A 19,549-nucleotide genomic window follows, 5' to 3' on the forward strand; every position below is an offset into this window, starting at 1 on the left:
ATGCATAAGTGATACAACATAGCAAAGTACTTTAAACTCTCCTAAATTCATCATAGAAGTCAATGGAGTTCTAATATTCAAAATTCCAGGCAAAGTTTTTGAGGCACTTGACAAGTATATTTTTAAAATTCATATCAAACAAAAATCAGACACAAGAAGGTAACTAGATTTTGAAAAAAAAGACAAAGAGGAGAAAATGACCCTATATTTAGAAGATATATTATAAAGCCACAATAATAAAGAGCATGGTGTTAGAGCCAAAATGTAAAAGGATTTCAAACAACAGCAGATCCCTGCATAGATATTTAGTTCGTGATAGATGTACCATCACAAAGTAGGGAGAGGACGATTTGTTATGTATGACTTTGCTAGGATATATTCTCTCACATAGATTCTTGCTAGTTTTTAGTCAAACCTGCAGAAATACAGCTATAACATTATTATTTTGAAATCTCTATCATTAGTGAGACAATTTAATTGCTTTATTTTTTTCTTCTACTTCTGTATCATTAAAAAGAAGCCTATTTGGGAAACTGTCCCTTTGAGGGTTCTTCCTTTTGCAGTCTTCTTTCTGAGTTATTTATTTATTTATTTTTGACACAGGGTCCTGCTATATTAACCTATGCTGGAATGCAGTGGCTCCATTATGACTCACTGCAGCTTTGACCTTCTGGGCTCAAGCGACCCTCCCACCTTAGCCTCCTAAGTAGCTAGGACAACAGGCATGTGCCACCATGCCAGTTAATTTTTTTAATCATTTGTAGAGACAGGGTCTCCCCTTTTGCCCAGGCTGGTCTTAAACCCCTGGGCTCAAGTGATCCTCCCGCCTTGGCCTCCCAAAATGCTGGGATTATAGGCAGGAGCCAACATACTGGGCCTGCTTTGTTTTAAACAGAAAGGTAAGTTACATCATTGGTATTTTCTCTAGGCTGCATAAGATAATTTTTATGTGGAAGAAGTAAACAATAGTGAAAATAAAAAACAAAAATAGAATAAAACAGAAAACACTTTTTAAATCTAACCTTAAAATGTAAAAGTTGAACCTAAAATGATAAACATATACATAAGGACTATATATAGATAGGACATTAAAAATCCTGGGGAAAAGGTATTAAAATATCAATAAAGTTAAAATAGTAATGGATATTACTTACTGAAGTATCAGAGTAACCAATCGAATAGCTTCCACAGCAACATCATATTCTTTATCAAGTGTCATTGATACAATGCGATCCTGAGGAAAAAAAGTTGTAAAACAAACCAACTATGAACAGAAAATAAGCTGGGACAGATCTAATATAATGTATTCTGGGATATATATGCAATACTAATGACAGGTTAAATAAAAAGCTTTACTCTTGAAACTGCAGTATTGTAGTCCTACTCACACAAAGGGGATGTTAGTATAAATGTTTGTAATTTAAAATCTTTCTCAACAATTGCTGTTCCCTAAACCTTGTGTCAAGGAAGCCTTAACATACAAAATTACTATCTTTATAACAAGCTGTAAAGAAAATTTTAAGCAGGTGAGCCTTCTTCCAAAGGTAATAAATAAGAACTCATGGTAATATCTTTTGTAAAGCAGAGATTCACTTATCAATTTCATATGGGTTTATTTAAAGAACATGTAGTAAAAGCAGGGGTCCCCAATCCTGGTCTGTAACCTGTTAGGAACTGGGCCACACAGCAAGGGGTTAGTGGTGTGGGAGCAAGTGAGCCAGTGAAGTTTCATCTGCATTTACAGCTGTTCTCCATCACTCCCACTACTGCCTGAGCTCCAAGTCTTGTCAAATCAGCAGTGGCATTAGATTGTCAATAGGAACAACAGGAACATGAACCCTACTGTGAACTGCGCATGCAAGGGATCTACATTGTGTGCTCCTTATGAGAATCTAATGCCTGATGATCTGTTACTGTCTCCCATCACCCCTAGATGGGAACATCTAGTTGCAGGAAAACAAGTTCAGGGCTGCAATGATTCTACCTTATGGTGAGTTGTATAATTGTTTCATTACATATTACAATGTAATAACAACAGAAATAAAGTGCCCAATAAATGTAATGCACTTGAATCATCCCGAAACCATCCCCTCAACCCCCACCTTGGTCCACAGAAAAACTGTCTTCCATGAAACTGGTCCCTGGTGCCAAAAAGGTTGGGGACTGCTGTAATAAAGAATATGAACTAAACACTTGTATGATAATGTAATTTGCTAAACTAGCTGTAACTAGCATTTGTAAAGAGAAAAATTAAATAAGCTTATCATTCTTGATGCTTACCTTGAATCGGTTAGTGAATAGTTCCAATTTGGGGAATAATTCTCTATTGGTATATAGACTCTGCAGAGCTTTCAAACACTTCAGCCTGACTTCTCCTTGCTTCAGAAATACAAATAAAAGCACAACAGAAGGAGTCAATTCCATACTACAATTTTCAAGTCTATATGAAGACTAAAATTTAGCTTAAACATTTGACTTACTGCATATTGTAATTCAACATAGGATGAGACTGAACAATTGTATAGTGTGTGTTGCCCTTATATGTAAAAAAAAAAAAAAATTCACTGAAAAGACCTTAGTTACTTGAGAGTAAGTTATGCCTATTTTAAATATTTATCAACGCTGACTCAACATGTGGTATAACCCACGTCATCCAGAGGCACAAAGAGAGAATTTTAAACCTATAATTAGGGAAAAGTATGTTTATTTGCCCTTTATGTAATTATTGAATAATTCTGTGGAAAAACCTGATTTTTATACAAAATGGTCATCATTTATCCATGCAACAAATATTTACTGGATTCAATTTATATTCCAGGGACAGCAGTTAGCAAAACAGAAATAGCACAATGTTTAAAACAGAGGCAAAATGATACATGAAGAGTCCTGGGAGTGCTATTTATTAGTGGAATGTCTTTAATAAAGTCATCAACTTGGTGTACAGGATGTTGATGATCAAAATGCATTCAGGATCACCTAGAAATCTAGACAAGTCTCTCAAAAGATTTAAAGGGGATTAGTTTCTATCCTCTGAAAGAAGCTACGTGCTGTAACAGTAGGAGACCAAGTTCTGGAATCAGATACAACTAAATTTTAGTTCCAATTCTATACAATTTATTAGCTACATGCAAGATGTTAAGTATATTATTAATCACCCTGATACTCAGGTTTCTTGTTTATAAAATTATCGTAGGGATTAAGTGCAGAGATATGCTGGTAAAAGTTTTAACAAAGAGCTCTGAGGAATAGGGTTCTGATCTGTTCTCTTTGCAGATTTATTTAATGTAAATAGTGCCTTCATAGCCAATATTATCGATGAGATGTCAATGAACTCATTTATGGAGATGCATAATCACTCTTTTGTAAGCTGATTCAAACCTACAGTAGCATACCATGAGATGTGCTATGAGATAACGTAACATTTGTTGGTAAGTCCCTAGCACACAAGAGAAAGCTGAAGTGCCTGTGGCAGGTGCTGCTGATGCCCTACCCAGGTCCCCTTTACTGGGCTAATTCTTCAGTGTCTGCCAGTGTTAACTGCTAATGGTTCAATATCTCTATCTTTCTCTGGAGAATGGACCACGGTTTACTAGAACCTCCTAGCACACAGACCCCTAGGAGGTTATGCTCCATCTTTCCTCTCCCAACCACTTCCCTTCTCTCGCCCAGGTTGAGACCCATAGCCAGTAAACAAAGATACAGAGGTGAAACAGCCCAGCCTCCTTGCTTCTGTACAGGATACCCTCTAAGGTACAATTTACTCTCCAAATCTCCCTGTGAGATCAGGTTGAGATTAGACTTCTCCTGAAACCACATTTTCATTAGTCTGTTTCCTGCTTTGTCATACTTTCCTCACTTTTTTATAGGTTCCTTTTTTTTTTTTTTTTTTTTTTGGAGGCAGAGTCTTGCTCTTGTCACCCAGGCTGGAGTACAGTGGTGTGATTTCAGCTCACTGCAACCTCCGCCTCCCAGGTTCAAGTGATTCTCTTGTCTCAGCCTCCCGAGTAGCTGAAATTACAGGTGCCCACCACCATGCCCAGCAAAGTTTTTCATTTTTAGTAGAGACAGGGTTTTGCCATGCTGGCCAGGCTGGTCTCGAACTCCTGACCTCAGGTGATCCGCCTGTCTCTGCCTCCCAAAATGCTGAGATTACAGGTGTGAGCCATCATGCCCAGCCAACAGGTTACTCTTGAGAGTACAAACCTCGCAACATCACCAGCACAAAAATCCCCAACTCAGGCTTGGCATCCAGGGAATGTGATCTATGAGAGCTGGAACCAAGAGTGGTCCTGGGAATCAGATTTCAATAATGGGATTCTGGGATTGGATTACTGAAGGCTGGATTGCTATGAGGTAAGACTCAATGGTGGTAGATGAAGTCTTGATAGCTCCTGATGTAGGACAGCAGTTTGTTAGGATTTTCACTTTTAGTTGAAAGTGGATGTGCATTAACTTGTACAACATTTCTACACTGGAGGGAGCAGAGCAAATAGTAACTGTAAAAACTGTGAAGTTAAGTGGCTATTGCTAAGTGTCACTGAAAGGCTAAAGAGAAAATGACAGGGCCAGGGTGTTTCATCACCAGTTCAAAGCCAAGTGTTGCCTCTTTGGAAACATTTATTTCCTTTAGATAGAGAACTGATGATACTAAAGACCAGGCCTAGCACTAAATTGTAAGTGTGACAGAATTTAAGAACTCTGAATCCCAGGCAAGTCTCTTATGTCAAAATAAGAGTTATGATATGAAAAAAGTGAAGTCTAAAGGATACCTGGGTAGATGCAGTGAGAATCTTGAACTCCCCATTTCCTCTGAATTTGTAGGCCTGAAAATATGGCTCATGCCCACTTGTTAGAGGATAGTATGTTTCCTCCTTACTCCATCCTTTGCTGAAAGACTACCTGGAAGCCTCAAATAAGGCAGGTGCCTATAGGACAATGCTAGTAGCCCTTGTCTTGATATAATACACAGACCTTCCTCCTGGTCATCAGACTAAGGACAAATCTCAGCACAGACTAAATGGAAAATTTGGCTCCCAGCAGCAATGGAGATGTGAAGATCCCAGAAGAGCAGAGAGAACATAGCTTCTCCTGACCATCACAGTCAAGGGGGGTGGGAACACAATAATTGCAATAGGCAGTAACTGAAGGGCAACCCATAGGGATCTATGGAACTTGCTCAATGAATATGGTATTCCAGGGGGCAAGACAGGGGGAAAGCAAACAAAAGTATTATGTAACATATATAATGAAAGGATCAACAATGGATGGGCAAAAGGCTGAGGACAGCTGTTCTCTGTAAAGTCACCACAGGAACTTCTTAACAATTAAATAAGGTAGTATTCATGAAAAATACTTCAGAAAACTGTAAAATAACTTATAATGGGAATGAAAATTCCAGTTGCTTTTATGGTAACTGCTCTACTTTGGGGCTCTAATATACTCTAATATTATTTCTATTACAGTACGTAAATGCCACACCTGGCCAAATTCCAATAACTTATCACTCCTACCCATGGTTATTCTAAGGATTACTTATTCAGGATTACTTATATGAGGGATTCCTTTTAAAGTCAGAAGGCAGAATTAGATTTTTAGATCAAATATTCTAAAATCCAACAAATCTATTCAAGTCTGATAAAGCACTCTACTATGATATGGTCCTAGAAAATTAAAAAAAAAAAAAGCTTAGTTTTTATATATTAAGAAAAAAGAAATCTCCTTTGATTCTCAATTAGAAAAAGAATATAATGATTTTCTTTCTCTGAAAACTTTATATATACCAGGTTGTCAAACTTGGTTCAAGACAATATTGTAACTAAACAAGATAGGGTCTTCACCCCTGGGCAAATGCTTCCAGTTTCATCACAATCATCAAGTAAATAGTTATTCAGCTGCATCATCTTAAAATTTCCACATGATTACAACTCCTGAAAAATCAACTACTGTCATTTTGATTCCTAGCATTTTAGTACTGAGACAAACATAACTTCCATCAAAGCTTAGAACAGAGTAACTTACCCTGTCATGAAGAGTCCAGCCAACATATTTTAGGTAACTGTCATTTAGGAAGGCATCACTATACATTTTCATCCATACTCCAATTTCTTCAATACAAATGGCTCTAATCTCAGCAATAGCATCACTAGAGAGAGAAAAAAAAGACAATCTCGAATTAATATACAAAGCTAGAATGCATTCATACTCGCTTTCCATAAGCAATAAATATTTCTAATGCTGTTTGTATATATTTGCATTCTGAATGGCCTCCAACTTAAGTATCTTCTGTTTTTCATGTTTTCTATAAAATAAACACTACGAATACCAAACTGGAAAAAAAAGCTTCTATTAAACTATTTTGACCCAATTACTCTATTTTCACTGGCCTAGACAATGACATTTGGAGCTTTCTGAGAGCCTCACAACTATTACAGAGCCAAGAAACATGTTAAACTTTCTAAGAAAATCAGAGTCACAACATCCAAGTACAGAATAATGTTTCTCAAAAGAACTGTTAATCTTTTTTTAAAAAATTATTATTAAATGGAGTCTTGCTCTGTCGCTCATGCTGGAGTGCAGTGGCATGATTTCGGCTGACTGCAACCTCTGCCTCCAGGTTCAAGTGATTCTCCTGCCTCAGCCACCCAAGTAGCTGAGACTACAGGTGCAAGCCACCACACCTGAGTAATTTTTGTATTTTTAGTAGAGATGGGGTTTCATCATATTGGCCAGGGTGGTCTTGAACTCCTGACCTCAAGTGATCCACCCACCTCAGCCTCCCAAAGTGCTGGGATTACACGCATGAGCCACTGTGACCGGCCAGAACTGGGAATCTTTATAAGCTAGCACACATGTAATGAATTAAAAGGAAAAGCCCACTTTATTCAAGGCACAGGTCTTTCATCTGTAATAATTTATTTTTTAGGCTGAGACAGAGGGAAGAATCCACCTCTAGTGACAATGGTAACCATCTTGGTGACAATACTGTGAAGTCATGGCAGAACAACCCCAAAAGTCAGAATTCTGGCTCATTGCCTAGATGGCTTTTCACCTCACCATAAGTAAGCATCCAATATAACCCTCCTGGGATGACTTTCCTACTATACAATCTCTGTGAATTGTAAACAAATACAATGTTAACACTTTTATAATCTTTCATCACAAGGTTATTAGCCTTAGCTTTAAGAAAAAAATATTAACTATAATATCATAAATCCTAATTTTCTTTAGTAGATCAATCTTCAAGGTTTCTGATTTACCATTCACAAATGTTAAAATTTTAAGTAATTTTTAATTATCCAATTTACAAAAGGCAATAATCTATCATTTTAGCTAAAATTTTAATGATAATTAAGGCACTTTTCTTAGTTTCTCTTTGGTGACAAAATTCCTTGCTCTAATAAGTCTCAGTTCTCTCTAGGCTCCTGTCATTGCTTAAGGATAAAAACAGGGAAAACATTCTCTTCCCAAGCCATACTGCCAATTACAACCTTTAGTTTTCCTACATTTTTTGATAGTATCTTTTTCTCATGGAGAGGTTGTACAACATAGTGGCTAAAAGTACAGGCTCTGGAGGAAGACATACTGAGTTCAAATTCTGGTTCTGCTATTTACTAGCTGTGTGACCTTGGGTATTTCCCTTTTTCTTAGGTTTCCTCATCTCTAAAATAGTGGTAATAATACCACCTAGCTCACAGTTACTATGAGAATAAAATCACTTAATACAAATAGAAGACTTAGAATTGTACCTGGCATCCATTAATCCTTCCATTAAATGTTGGCTATTATAATCTTTCATTTGTTTCATCATTCTAGACATTTATAATGAATACAGTATAAAAAGTAGCTCTACTGGCCAGGCACAGTGGCTCACGCCTGTAATCCCAGCACTTTGGGAGCTGAGGTGGGCAGATCACGAAGTCAGGAGATCGAGAACATCCTGGCAAACACGGTGAAACACCATCTCTACTAAAAATACAAAAAATTAGCTGGGCGTGGTGGCGGGCGCCTGTAGTCCCAGCTACTCGAGAGGCTGAGGCAGGAGAATCGTTTGAACCCAGGAGGCGGAGGTTGCAGTAAGCCGAGATCACGCCACTGCACTCCAGCCTGGGCGACAGAGTGAGATTCTGTCTAAAAAGAAAAAAAAAGTAGCTCTACTATAAACTGTGAGGTGTTCCTAGACCTACACAATACTGAACATGCGTGGGACAAGAATATTTCTTTTTTCAGACAAAAAATTTCAGACATAAAACAAGGTATAGGGGACAATATAATGAATAACTGCATATATCCACTGCTCAGCTAAGAAATATAATACAGTTAAAAATTCCTATATACGTCTGATACATCTCCCTTCCCAAGAGTAAATGACTGTCCTTGATTCAGTGAATATCAATTCCATCTCTGTTTAACGTCATATGTATTGTTTTACATAAATATTATCCTGTAGGCCTCCTTCTACAACTTGCTTTTTTCACAAATCATATTTTGCAATTTATGCATACTGGTTTATAAAGCTCTGATGTTTTAATTTTAGCCAGTGTCCACTGTTCCTTTCTATAAACAATCATAAATTACATATTCTCTCATAAATGGAAATTTAAGTTGTTTCCAAGGTTTTGCTTTTACTACCAATGAGTCCATGAATATTCTTGTATGTTTCTCCCTGTGCAGATATGTGGGAGTTTCCTTAGAGCAGTGTTTTTAAAATACTGCATCGGGACCCATTAGCACATTATAAAATTGATTCAGTGAGTGGCAACAAATACATAAAAGTATATAGGACAGAAAATACCAAAATGCTCCACATGTAGTAGGCAAGTAAGTATTCTTTCTTGAAGCTACTGTGTACCTAATGTAGGACAGAGTCAACAACATCTGTGAGATACTGTTTTGATACCTACAAGTGAAATTATTGGGTTAGAAGCAATGCACATCTTCAACTTTATTAGATATTTAAAAATGTCTACATCAGTGTTTCACATCCTTGCCTGACATTTGGTATTATCCTACTATTTAAAAATTTCCATCTCTGAGCTACAGCTTTGTATACTTTGTTTTCTACTGGGATGTCCAAATAAAAACAAGCTAACAGTAGCAAAAATAAAACTCCCCTCAAAAACCAAAACACAACTACAAAATATATCTATAAAACATCCAAATCATATCATTTTAGCTCTTTCAGTCCTACCAAGTAGTACCTCTGCCGAGGATCCATTACATTTTTCCTCTGCTATACTACCCTTGTAAAAGTCAATTCTATAAAAACCAGGCTAAATTTTATTACACAATTTCATGGAAGCAGGCTGAGGACAAAGTCAATAGGTACAGCATGCTGATTAAAACTTAGTGACTACTCAGTATGGTAACTGCACATATACACAGTGAAATCATTCTTCCATCTAACTCTTCCAACTAACTCTTAGAGTTAGGTTAATTCTTGGAATTACTACTAATACTGAGATTATGAATGGCTGTTTGCAACAGGCTAGAGAACAACCAGTCTTACCTTTACGTCTTCAGCAGAGAAATCCTGTTCAAAACATTTTTTACACCCATCTCTACATCTATGCCTAATTTCTAACGTCTTTGTTGTTTCACCAACTAGACTACTGAACAGCTTATGTTCTCAGAACACAGGTTCTCTGTATGCAATGCCGATTTTTTTATTTCTTCAAAAAAAAAAAAAAAAGGCGGATACAAGCACAGAACGTGCAGGTTTGTTACACAGGTATACATGTGCCATGGTGGTTTGCTGCACCTATTGACCCGTCCTCTAAGTTCCCTCCCCTCACCCCCAACTCCCAACAGGCACTGGTGTGTGCTGTTCCCCTCTGTGTGTCCATGTGTTCTTAATGTTCAGCTTCCACTTATGAGTGAAAATATACGGTGTTTGGTTTTCTGTTCCTGTGTTAGTTTGCTGAGGATAATGGCTTCCAGCTTCATCCATGTCCTTGGAAAAGACATCATCTCACTCCTTTTTACGGCTGCATGGTATTCCATGGAGTGTATGTACCACATTTGCTTTATCTAGTCTATCACTGATGGGCATTTGGGTTGGTTTCACATTGCCAGTATTTTCATACCACATGTTTTCTAGGAATCCCAGTCCTTGTCTACTTCAGATGCCAGTTCAATCCTTCCCATCTTAACTTTAAAAATGTAAATATCCTTTTCCAGACTTGCAATTTGACCATGTGTGGCCAGAGAGCCTATTCTGTAGCTATAAAAACTCCCTGGATAACTTGTCTCCTCTTTGGGTTCTAGTGCTCCAATCCACTTTGACTGCTGACATCACCCTGATAGATCATAATACATAACATATACATGTGAATAATCACAGACTAGACAGTAAAATTACAACTGATGTGGTAGTTTTGAAGGATGTCCACAAATTCTTTGCTCCTTTCATTCCCCTTTTCTTGAATGTGGGTATACTACGTAAAGTATCTCTGATGAATATAATGTAGTAGAAATGAGGAATTCTGACTCCTGAGGCTAAGTGACTGTTTTGTTCTCTCTGTGATCACTCTCTGGGGAAAGCCACCGGCTATGTCTTGATGACATTCAAGGTGCTCTATGGAAAGCTCCATGTGATGAGTAACTAGAGCTTTCTGCCATCAGCCATGTAAGTAAGCCATTGTGGAAGCAGAACCTACAACCCCAGCCAAGTCTTCAGATGACTTGGAGGATGCTTTGATTGTAATCTTATGAGAGATCTAAGCTAGAACCAGCTAGCTGGGCTACTCCCAAATTCCTGACCCATAGAAATTATGAGACAAATGTTTTTTTGTTTGCTTTTTGAGACGGAGTCTCATTCTGTCACTCAGGCTGGAGTGCAGTGGCATGATCTCGGCTCACTGCAACCTCCACCTCCTGGGTTCAAGTGATTCTCCTGCCTCAGCCTCCCGAGTAGCTGGGACTATAGGCACGTGCCACTGCATCCGGCTAATTTTTGTATTTTTAGTAGAAACAGGGTTTCGCCATGTTAGCCAGGCTGGTCTTGAACTCCTGACCTCAGGTGACGCACCCGCCTTGGCCTCCCAAAAGGCTGGGGTTACAGGCGTGAGCCACTGCCCCCAGCCTGAGATAAATATTTGACACCACCAAGTTTGGGAGTAATTTGTTACATGGCAAAAGATAATTAAAATTATTAGTTTCCTTATTATAAAAGACCCTTACAAATATAATAATAACCAATCATCTTACACAATTAGTTCTTTAGTCCAAATAGCTCAAGTGCATCAGCACCTACACGTTTGTGGTTATCCCTATGCCTATAATACCCTGAATTCTACTCTGATTACCTACACTGATTATTCTTTCAAGCTCTAGTGAAGTCTCAGTTCTTCTGTGATTCCTATTATTATTATATATTTGCTTTCTTGCTCTCCAGGAACTAATAGTATATTCAAGGAGATACAGTATAAAATAAAAATGCAGTGTAAGTCTAAATATCCCTGATTTGATTACAACATATCTTTTGATATAAACATATTTCCTCATAAGAGTCCTCCAATTTTTATGTTTTCATATTAAATTTATTTTTAAACAACTAATCTCTATTTCCAATAGCTTCACCCCATTTAAGAAAGATGTCTAGCTGAGGCATTTGGGAGCATCCAAAGCAAAGAGTAATGCAGGGGGTGCAAAAAATAGTAAGACAAGAGGAAAGGAATAAAGACAATCATAAGACAGACTAATTTTTACAACATCCTAGCATTCAGGCCTTGAAATTAAAAACTAAACATGAAGGCTTTACTTGGAAACTCAAAGAAAAGGAACTAGAAAAGAATAATTCAGGTGCAATTCTATTAATCCTTTGTGGTAACTCTATTTTACAGCATAAAAGAATGATCATGTTTGCTTCTAGGACAAACTTATCTAATTATTGACCATTACAATGTATCCTTTTGGGGAGAACATAACCCTTTAATATGGTATCTGGACCTAAGTTTTCATTGGATTACTTTCTCAGCAGATGGAAGTTTAATTATTTTCTGCTTATAACAAAATAAAGTTGAACTCCAGTGAATTTTAATTAAATGTTTCTTGTACTACCCTTATGGATGCTTTTCCAGTAAGGATGCAGACTAAATTAAAATGATTATAATACAAATTTCAAAAACCATGCTTAGCTAATATGGATGTTTTGACACTCACAATTATTGCTCATGTACAAGGAATCTCATGAGAGCTCCACAGGGAGAAATAATTATGAATGGCCAAAAAAGGCACACTCTCTAAATTGCAGCACCCAGTGAATTCAGGTCTCAACCAATTTTATCACTAAGATTAGGCTGCGAGGAAAAAAAAAATCACATTTTCCAAAATAGAATAATTATAGAGAATTTTTTGGTATGAAACAGCATCGGGAGAAAGAAACAGCTGAAAGAATTACAGAAAAGTCATACTGTATCCTTCATTAGACTAAGAACTTGAGAATAGAGACCCTAACTTACAATAAGATGATTAAAATAAATACTACCTTAGTGAGTGCTGAAAGTTAGTAAAGAGTGTTACAGAGAACACAGAAGCACGTAAAATGGAGAGGAGAGAAGGTGGTCAAGGAAGGCTTTTGAAAGGTAGTAATGTGTAAGAGTAAACCTGAAGAGCTGAAACTGTCTTGTTTACAAATTAAATACAAATATTTCATTTATTATTTCAGGCTTACTAGAGTTATTTAATTTTAGTTTTAATTTAATTTAATTTAATTTTTTTGAGACATAATCTTACTCCGTCGCCCAGGCTGGAGTGCAGTGGCACAATCTTGGCTCACTGCAACCTCCACCTCCCGGGTTCAAGCGATTCTCCTACTTCAGCCTCCTGAGTAGCTGGGATTACAGGCACAGACCATCACACCCCCTTTTTTTTTGTATTATTAGTAGAGGCAGGGTTTCGCCATGTTGGCTAGGCTGGTCTCGAACTCCCCACCTCAAGTGATCCTCCCAAAGTGCTGGGATTACAGGTGTGAGCTACCGCACCCGACTGCTAAGAGTTATTTTAGATATATTGAAAATGTGGCAAGTTTATAAAAATATTTTTCATCTCATTTTTGTTGCTAATTATTAATAAGTAAAAACAGTGGCAAAATACACAGAAAGGCACTGCATCACTAAGAGTCTCATACAGAGAAGGTGTATGGCTATCTGTTACCCTGCATTACGCCTTAATATTTTACTATTAACAGAAGTTTAGGCTTTAATAAGATTAAAAATCAAATGTCAAAGATACATTAGCTTTCAAAGAAAAATATCCTCTAATTAATATTTACATTTTAACTAGCAACCTGACCCCCATATTAGATCAAAGATGAAATATTAAGAAGAAGATTAAAATAATGGAATAATAGTTTGTTCAGAATAAATCTATTATGGTATTGTATAAGAACAGCTCTGAAAACATGATTCTGAAAGGTTTCATTGTAACATAAAACGATGAAAAGACTCAACTAGTCTTAAAGAATTCTGTTTTTCATCTTCTCAAAAGTACTTAAATCTGTCCTCTGAGTAAGTTTGTCCTTATGGCCTAACAACTTTGTTATTCTTTTTTGTTGTTGTTGTTATTCTTTTACCATTACTGAAATAACAATCTTTCTGGTTGCTTTTATAACTGTCTTCATCTTTGATGTTTTTCATTTTCACTATGGTATGTCTAGATGTAGAATATATTCCCTAACCTACTCAGCACTCGTTAAGTTTTTTTAATCTGAAGTTTCTGTTTAACTAATTTATAAAATTGTACTCACTACTACTACTTCTAATACATTTCTTTCCATGTATCTATTTTTTTAGACACGGGGTCTTGCTCTGTCGTTCAGACTGGAGTGCAGTGGCTTGATCATAGTTCACTGCACCCTGGAACTCCTGGGCTCAAGCAGTCTTACCATCTCATCCTCCTGTGTAGCTGGGACTACAGGTGCACACTACCATGACCAAGGGCTTCTCTCTTTTCCTGAAACTTCTTTTTAAAGGACTGATGAAGTATCTGACACTACCCTTCCCATATCAGAAAGGTCCGTCCATATCTTTTTATCCCTTTATTACTGTGATCTGGGTAAATTCCTCAGTATTACATTCCAATTCACTAATTGTCTCCTCAACATTCTAAAGTATATCCTGTTCATTAAATATGAATTTGTGAGTGTTTTTCACATTCAGTATTTTGTGTTTTTACATCCCCTGGTTCTTATTATTTGCCATTTATATGTGGAAGAAACTGATCATTTGGTCTGAGGTACAGTTTCCCAAATTCTAGACTTAAGCAATACCACAAGGATTCAGTTAGAAAACACATTCTTCTGGTCTCCATACTTACTGTAAATGATTACTTAGATCTAGCAGCATACAGATTAAAATCCAATCTGTTGGCCGGGTGCAGTGGCTCACACTTGTAATCCCAGCACGTTGGGAGCCCGAGGCAGGAAGATCACCTGAGGTCAGGAGTTCAAGACCAGCCAGGCCAACATGGTGAAACCCTGTCTCTATTAAAAATACAAAATTAGCTGAGGATGGTGGTGCACACCTGTATTCCCAGCTACTCAGGAGGCTGAGGCAGGAGAATCACCTGAACCCAGGAGGCGGGGGCTGGAATCAGCCCAAGATCACGCTGCTGCACTCCAGCCTGGGAGACAGACCAAGACTGTCTCAAAAATAAAACAAAACAAAAAAACAAAAAAAATCAAATTTGTTTGAAGTGGATGGTGGTAAGTTGGACACAAAGTGGTAACTTAAAGTGATATCTCTGCAAAGTACCTACTACTTCCAGTACGTGCAGTAATATCTCCTATTAATCAATAATGTAGACTGAGTGATACTTATGGAAATTAATGATTAGTATCCATGGCACGCTGATCACTTTTGCCAAGTAGGTCACATTCTCAACTACACTTGTATTGTAGTTTTGAACAGTTCAGTCAGGCTATGACAGATCCAATACTAGTTTATGCAAGGTCTGATTAAATAAAATGTAAATCAACATTGTAACAGTAAGAAATTAAATAACTGTTGTTTCTACAAGGATAATAGATTGAAAGCTTTGTCAAGACTCAAGAAAGGTGAGTCATTAAAATAAATACTGGTGTTACAGACTGACAGAAAATCATAAAAATATGGATTCTGAATTCAAGACTGCATGACGGAGCCAAGATGGACAGAATTTATGCTCTCACTTGAAAAAAGTAAATGAAAACAAAAACCAAATTGCACAAAATGATTTTTAGATGTTGGATTATCAGTCAGAGCAGAATGGTAATCTCTGAGAGGGGATAACACAAGATGAGCCCTAAGACTGTCCCCAGATATTTACATGCCATTTAACAGTTTAAGCAGGGTAAAATTTACCTTACAAGGGACACAAAATGAAGTCCTTCAAACTGCAAGGAAATAACACGATACAATAACTAAATTCCACGAGAAAAAATGAAGAATGTCAAAAATGTTAACAAGAAAGTAAATTAGAAGACAGTAAGTGTATTTGTATTTTCTCCTCTTAATTTTGTTAAGAGATGACTGAACACTCTGAAAATAATGCTGTACAGGTGGGTTAGTAACTAATGTAGACAAAATATATATGACAATAATAGCACAAAGGAAGGACAAGAAAATGAAGCTGGGCTAGAGCAGTGCTTTGTGGAAAATTTAGAGCTTATAAGGGGAGTTGAGAAAGGAGGAAGGATATAAAATGAATAATTTTAGTTTTCAACTTAAGAAACAATTAGGCCAGGCATGATAGTTCACACCTAATCACAGCACTTTGGGAGGCTGAGGGTGGTAGATGGCTTGAGCCCAGGAATTTGAGACCAGCCTGGGCAACATGGTGAAACTTCGTCTCTACTAAAAATACAAAAAATTAACCAGGTATGGTAGTGTGTGCCTGTAGTCCCAGCTACTCAGGAGGCTGACGTGGGAAGATCACCTGAGCCCAGGATGTTGAGGCTGAAGTGAGCTGTGATTGTGCAACTGCACTCCCACCTGGGTGACAGAGTAAAACCCTGTCTCAAAAAAACCAAACCAAAACAAAACAAAAAGATCAGCAAAGGATGGCTCACACCTGTAATCCCATCACTTTGGGAGGCTGAGGCAGGTGGATCACTTGAGTCCAGGAGTTCAACACGAGCCTGGACAACATGGCCAAACCCTGACTCTACAAAAATAACAAAAATTAGCCAGGCACAGTGATGTGTGCTTGTAGTCCCAACTACTCAGCGGGCTGAGGCAGGAGTACTGCTTGAGCCCGTGAGGTCAAGGCTGCAGTGAGCAATGATGATGACACTGCACTCCAGCTTGGACAACAGAGCGAGATCCTGTCTCCGAAAAAAAAAAAAAAAACAACACAAATAATAAATATGGAAACAAAAATCAAGGAAATAAAAAACAGAGAAAGCCAACAAAATTACGAGTCCATTATTATTTGAAAAGATCAACAAAACAAACTTATAGTGAGACTGAGAAAGACAAAAGAGAAGACACAAATCACACAAGAATAAAGGGGCTGACAACCCCCCAAAAATTAAAATGACTACAAAATATTATGAATAACATTATGCCATTAAATTTACAATTTGCATGAAATAGACATATTGCCTGAGAAATACAAATTACCAAATCTGACTCAAAAACAACAAAAAATCTGGCGGTGTGCAGGGCACAGTGGCTCACACCTATAATCCTAGTACTTTGGGAGGCCGAGGCAGAAGGACTGCTTGAGGTCAAGAGTTCTAACCATTCTGGGCAAAACAGGGAGAAGCCCTAGTTTCTAGAAAAAATAAAAAATTGGCCAGGTGTGGTGAAGCTTGCCTGCAGTCCTAGCTACTTGGGAGCTGAGGCAGGAGGACTGCTTGAGCCTAGGACATTGAAGTTCTATGGAGTTGTGATTGTGCCACTGCACTCCAGGCAGGGTGACAGACAGAGACCCTGTCTCAAGAAAATAAATTAATAAAAAACAAAACAAAATTTAAAAAAATTCAGGATATATAAATTGAATCAGTAATTAAAAACCTTTACACAAAGAAAAGCCTGGTATCAAAGGGCTTCTCTGCTGAATTCTACCAAACATAGAAATATTACCAATCCTTCATAAATTCTTTCAGAAAACAGAGCAGGAAGAATAGTTCCCAGTGTATTCTATAAGGCTAGTATTGACACTGTTACTCCTTATGAAAGTAAATGCACAAATCCTTAACAAAATACTAGCAAACTGAATCCAGTAGCATATAAACAGGATTGTATACCATAACCATGTGGAATTTCTCCCAGAATGCAAGGTTGGTATAATATCTGAAAATCAATGAACACAATACACTATATTAATATAATAAAAGAAAAAACCTGCATGACCACCTCATTCAAAACAGAAAAAATAAAGAAATACATCAATCCATCATGATAAAAACACCCAACAAATCAGGCTAGAAGTAAATTCCTCATCCTACTAAAGGGTATCTACACAAAACTTAGTTAATAACATCGTGCCTAATTTCAAAGTCTAATTGTTTCCCCATTAAGATAAGGAATAAATTCAATATTGTTAAGAGGTTAATTCTCTCCAAATTGGTTTACAAGGTAATTACAATCCCTATGATAATTTCAGAAGCTTTTGTTCAAAAATTGACAAGTTGACCCTAAGATTTATACAGAAATGCAAAGAATCTGTACCAGTCAAAAAATTTTTGAAAACGAAGAATAAAGTAAGACAACTTACACTATCTAATTTTAAAAGCTCATCTAAAGCATACTCAATGCAGGTGGTATCAGTGTAAGGATAGACAGAAAATCCAAAAATAAAACCTTGTGTTTATGGTCAATTCATCTTCAAGAGAGATGGCATGGTAATTCAATTGGGGAAAGATACTTTGTCATTAAATGGTGCTGGGAAAACTGAAAATTTGTATGCAAAAAGTAGACTTCTGCCCTTATATCACATCATCTACAAAAATTGAATTAAAAATTCAATTTTAAAGGTTCATATGCCTTAATAGAAGAGACAAAATGATTAAACTTCGAAAATAAAACATAGAAGAAATCTTAGGGGTTAGGCAATGTTCACAGATACCAAAAGCATGACCACAGAAGAAAAACTCATAAACTGGGCCATACAAATTGAAAACATTTGCTCTGTAAAGGTCACCATTAAGAAAATGAAAAAAAGCTATACATCTGTTCACGAACTTATATCAAGAATATCAGCCAGGTGTGGTGGCATGGATGGCACGGTGGCTCATGTCTGTAATCCCAGCACTTTGGGAGGCCAAGGTGGGTGGATCACTTGAGGTCAAGAGTTCGAGACCAGCCTGATCAACATGGTGAAACTCCGCCTCTATTAAAAATACAAAATTAGGGCCGGGCACGGTGGCTCATACCTATAATTCCAGCATGTTGGGAGGCTGAGGCGGGTGGCTCGTGAGGTCAAGAGATCGAGACCATCCTGGATAACACGGTGAAACCCCATCTCTACTAAAAATACAAAAAAATTAGCCAGGCATGGTGGCAGGCGCCTGTAGTCCCAGCTACTCGGGAGGCTGAGGCAGGAGAATGGCGTGAACCTGGGAGGTGGAGCTTGCAGAGCGCAGAGACCGTGCACCACTGCACTCCAGCCTGGGTGACAGAGCAAGACTCCGTCTCAAAAAAAAAAAAAAAAAAAAAAAAAATTAGCTGGGCGTGGTGGTGCATGCCTGTAATCCCAGCTACTTGGGAGGCTGAGGCAGGAGAACCGCTTGGATCTGGGAAGCAGAGGTTGCAGTGAGCTGAGATTGTACCACTGCACTCCAGCCTGGGCAACAAGAGGGAGACTCCGTCTCAAAAAACAAACAAACAAACAAAAAAACCCCAAAAAAACACAGAAAGTACTCCTATAAAACCCTTCTTAATAATTGTTAGAATAAACAGACCGAAAATCAGTAAAGAGAGAGAAGACTTGAACAACACTATTAACCAATTTGACTTAACTGGTATAAGACGCTAGCCAACAAAAGCAGAATATACCTTATTTTCTTGAGGTATAGAGATCTATAGGTATCTATAGGTATCTATTCACCAAGATAGAGTTTACTGTGGGTCTCATACAAATCTCAATACATTTAGAAGCATTCAAATCATACAAACTATGTTCTTTGACTACATTGAAATTAAATTAGAAATCAATAACAGAAAGGTATCTAGAAAATCCTCAAATATCTGCACACTAAATGCCATGCTTCAAAATAATCCATGGGTGAAACAAAAAAATCAAAAAGGACACTAGACAGTATTTTGAACTAAATAAAAAATGCAATATATCCAAATTTAGGACACATAGCTAAAGCAGTGCTTTAAAAAATTTATAGGAGTAAATTCCCTTATTAGAAAAAAAGTGTCAAATCAATGACCTCAAATTCTACCTTGAGAAACTAAGAAGAGCTGAAGAAGTGAAACCCAAAGTGAGCAGATGAAAGGAAATAAAGGACAGAAATCAATGAAATAGAAAACAAAAATAATAGAAAAATTCAATATAAAATAAGATAAAATAGCTCCACATACACTGAACAATGAAAAGAGAAAAGCGGGAAGGAAGCAGG

The 19,549-nt window shown here is 37.3% G+C and overlaps 1 protein-coding gene across 4 annotated transcripts in view; it reads right to left on the reverse strand.

The window, feature by feature from the left end:
• The window catches only part of STAG1 (STAG1 cohesin complex component), a 407,390-nt gene that overhangs the window by 133,886 nt on the left and 253,955 nt on the right, over nucleotides 1–19,549 (reverse strand). For all 4 annotated transcript variants that reach the window (XM_034957447.3, XM_034957449.3, XM_034957448.3 and 1 more), the window contains 3 exons: nucleotides 6,019–6,142; nucleotides 2,281–2,379; nucleotides 1,155–1,234 (listed from right to left, as the gene is read on the reverse strand). In XM_034957447.3, coding sequence (XP_034813338.1) covers nucleotides 1,155–1,234; nucleotides 2,281–2,379; nucleotides 6,019–6,142 — 303 coding nt within the window. The remainder of the gene's footprint in view (nucleotides 1–1,154; nucleotides 1,235–2,280; nucleotides 2,380–6,018; nucleotides 6,143–19,549) is intronic.

Source organism: Pan paniscus, chromosome 2 (genome assembly GCF_029289425.2).
Source record: "Pan paniscus chromosome 2, NHGRI_mPanPan1-v2.0_pri, whole genome shotgun sequence".
In the NCBI taxonomy this organism is placed as follows: domain Eukaryota; kingdom Metazoa; phylum Chordata; class Mammalia; order Primates; family Hominidae; genus Pan; species Pan paniscus.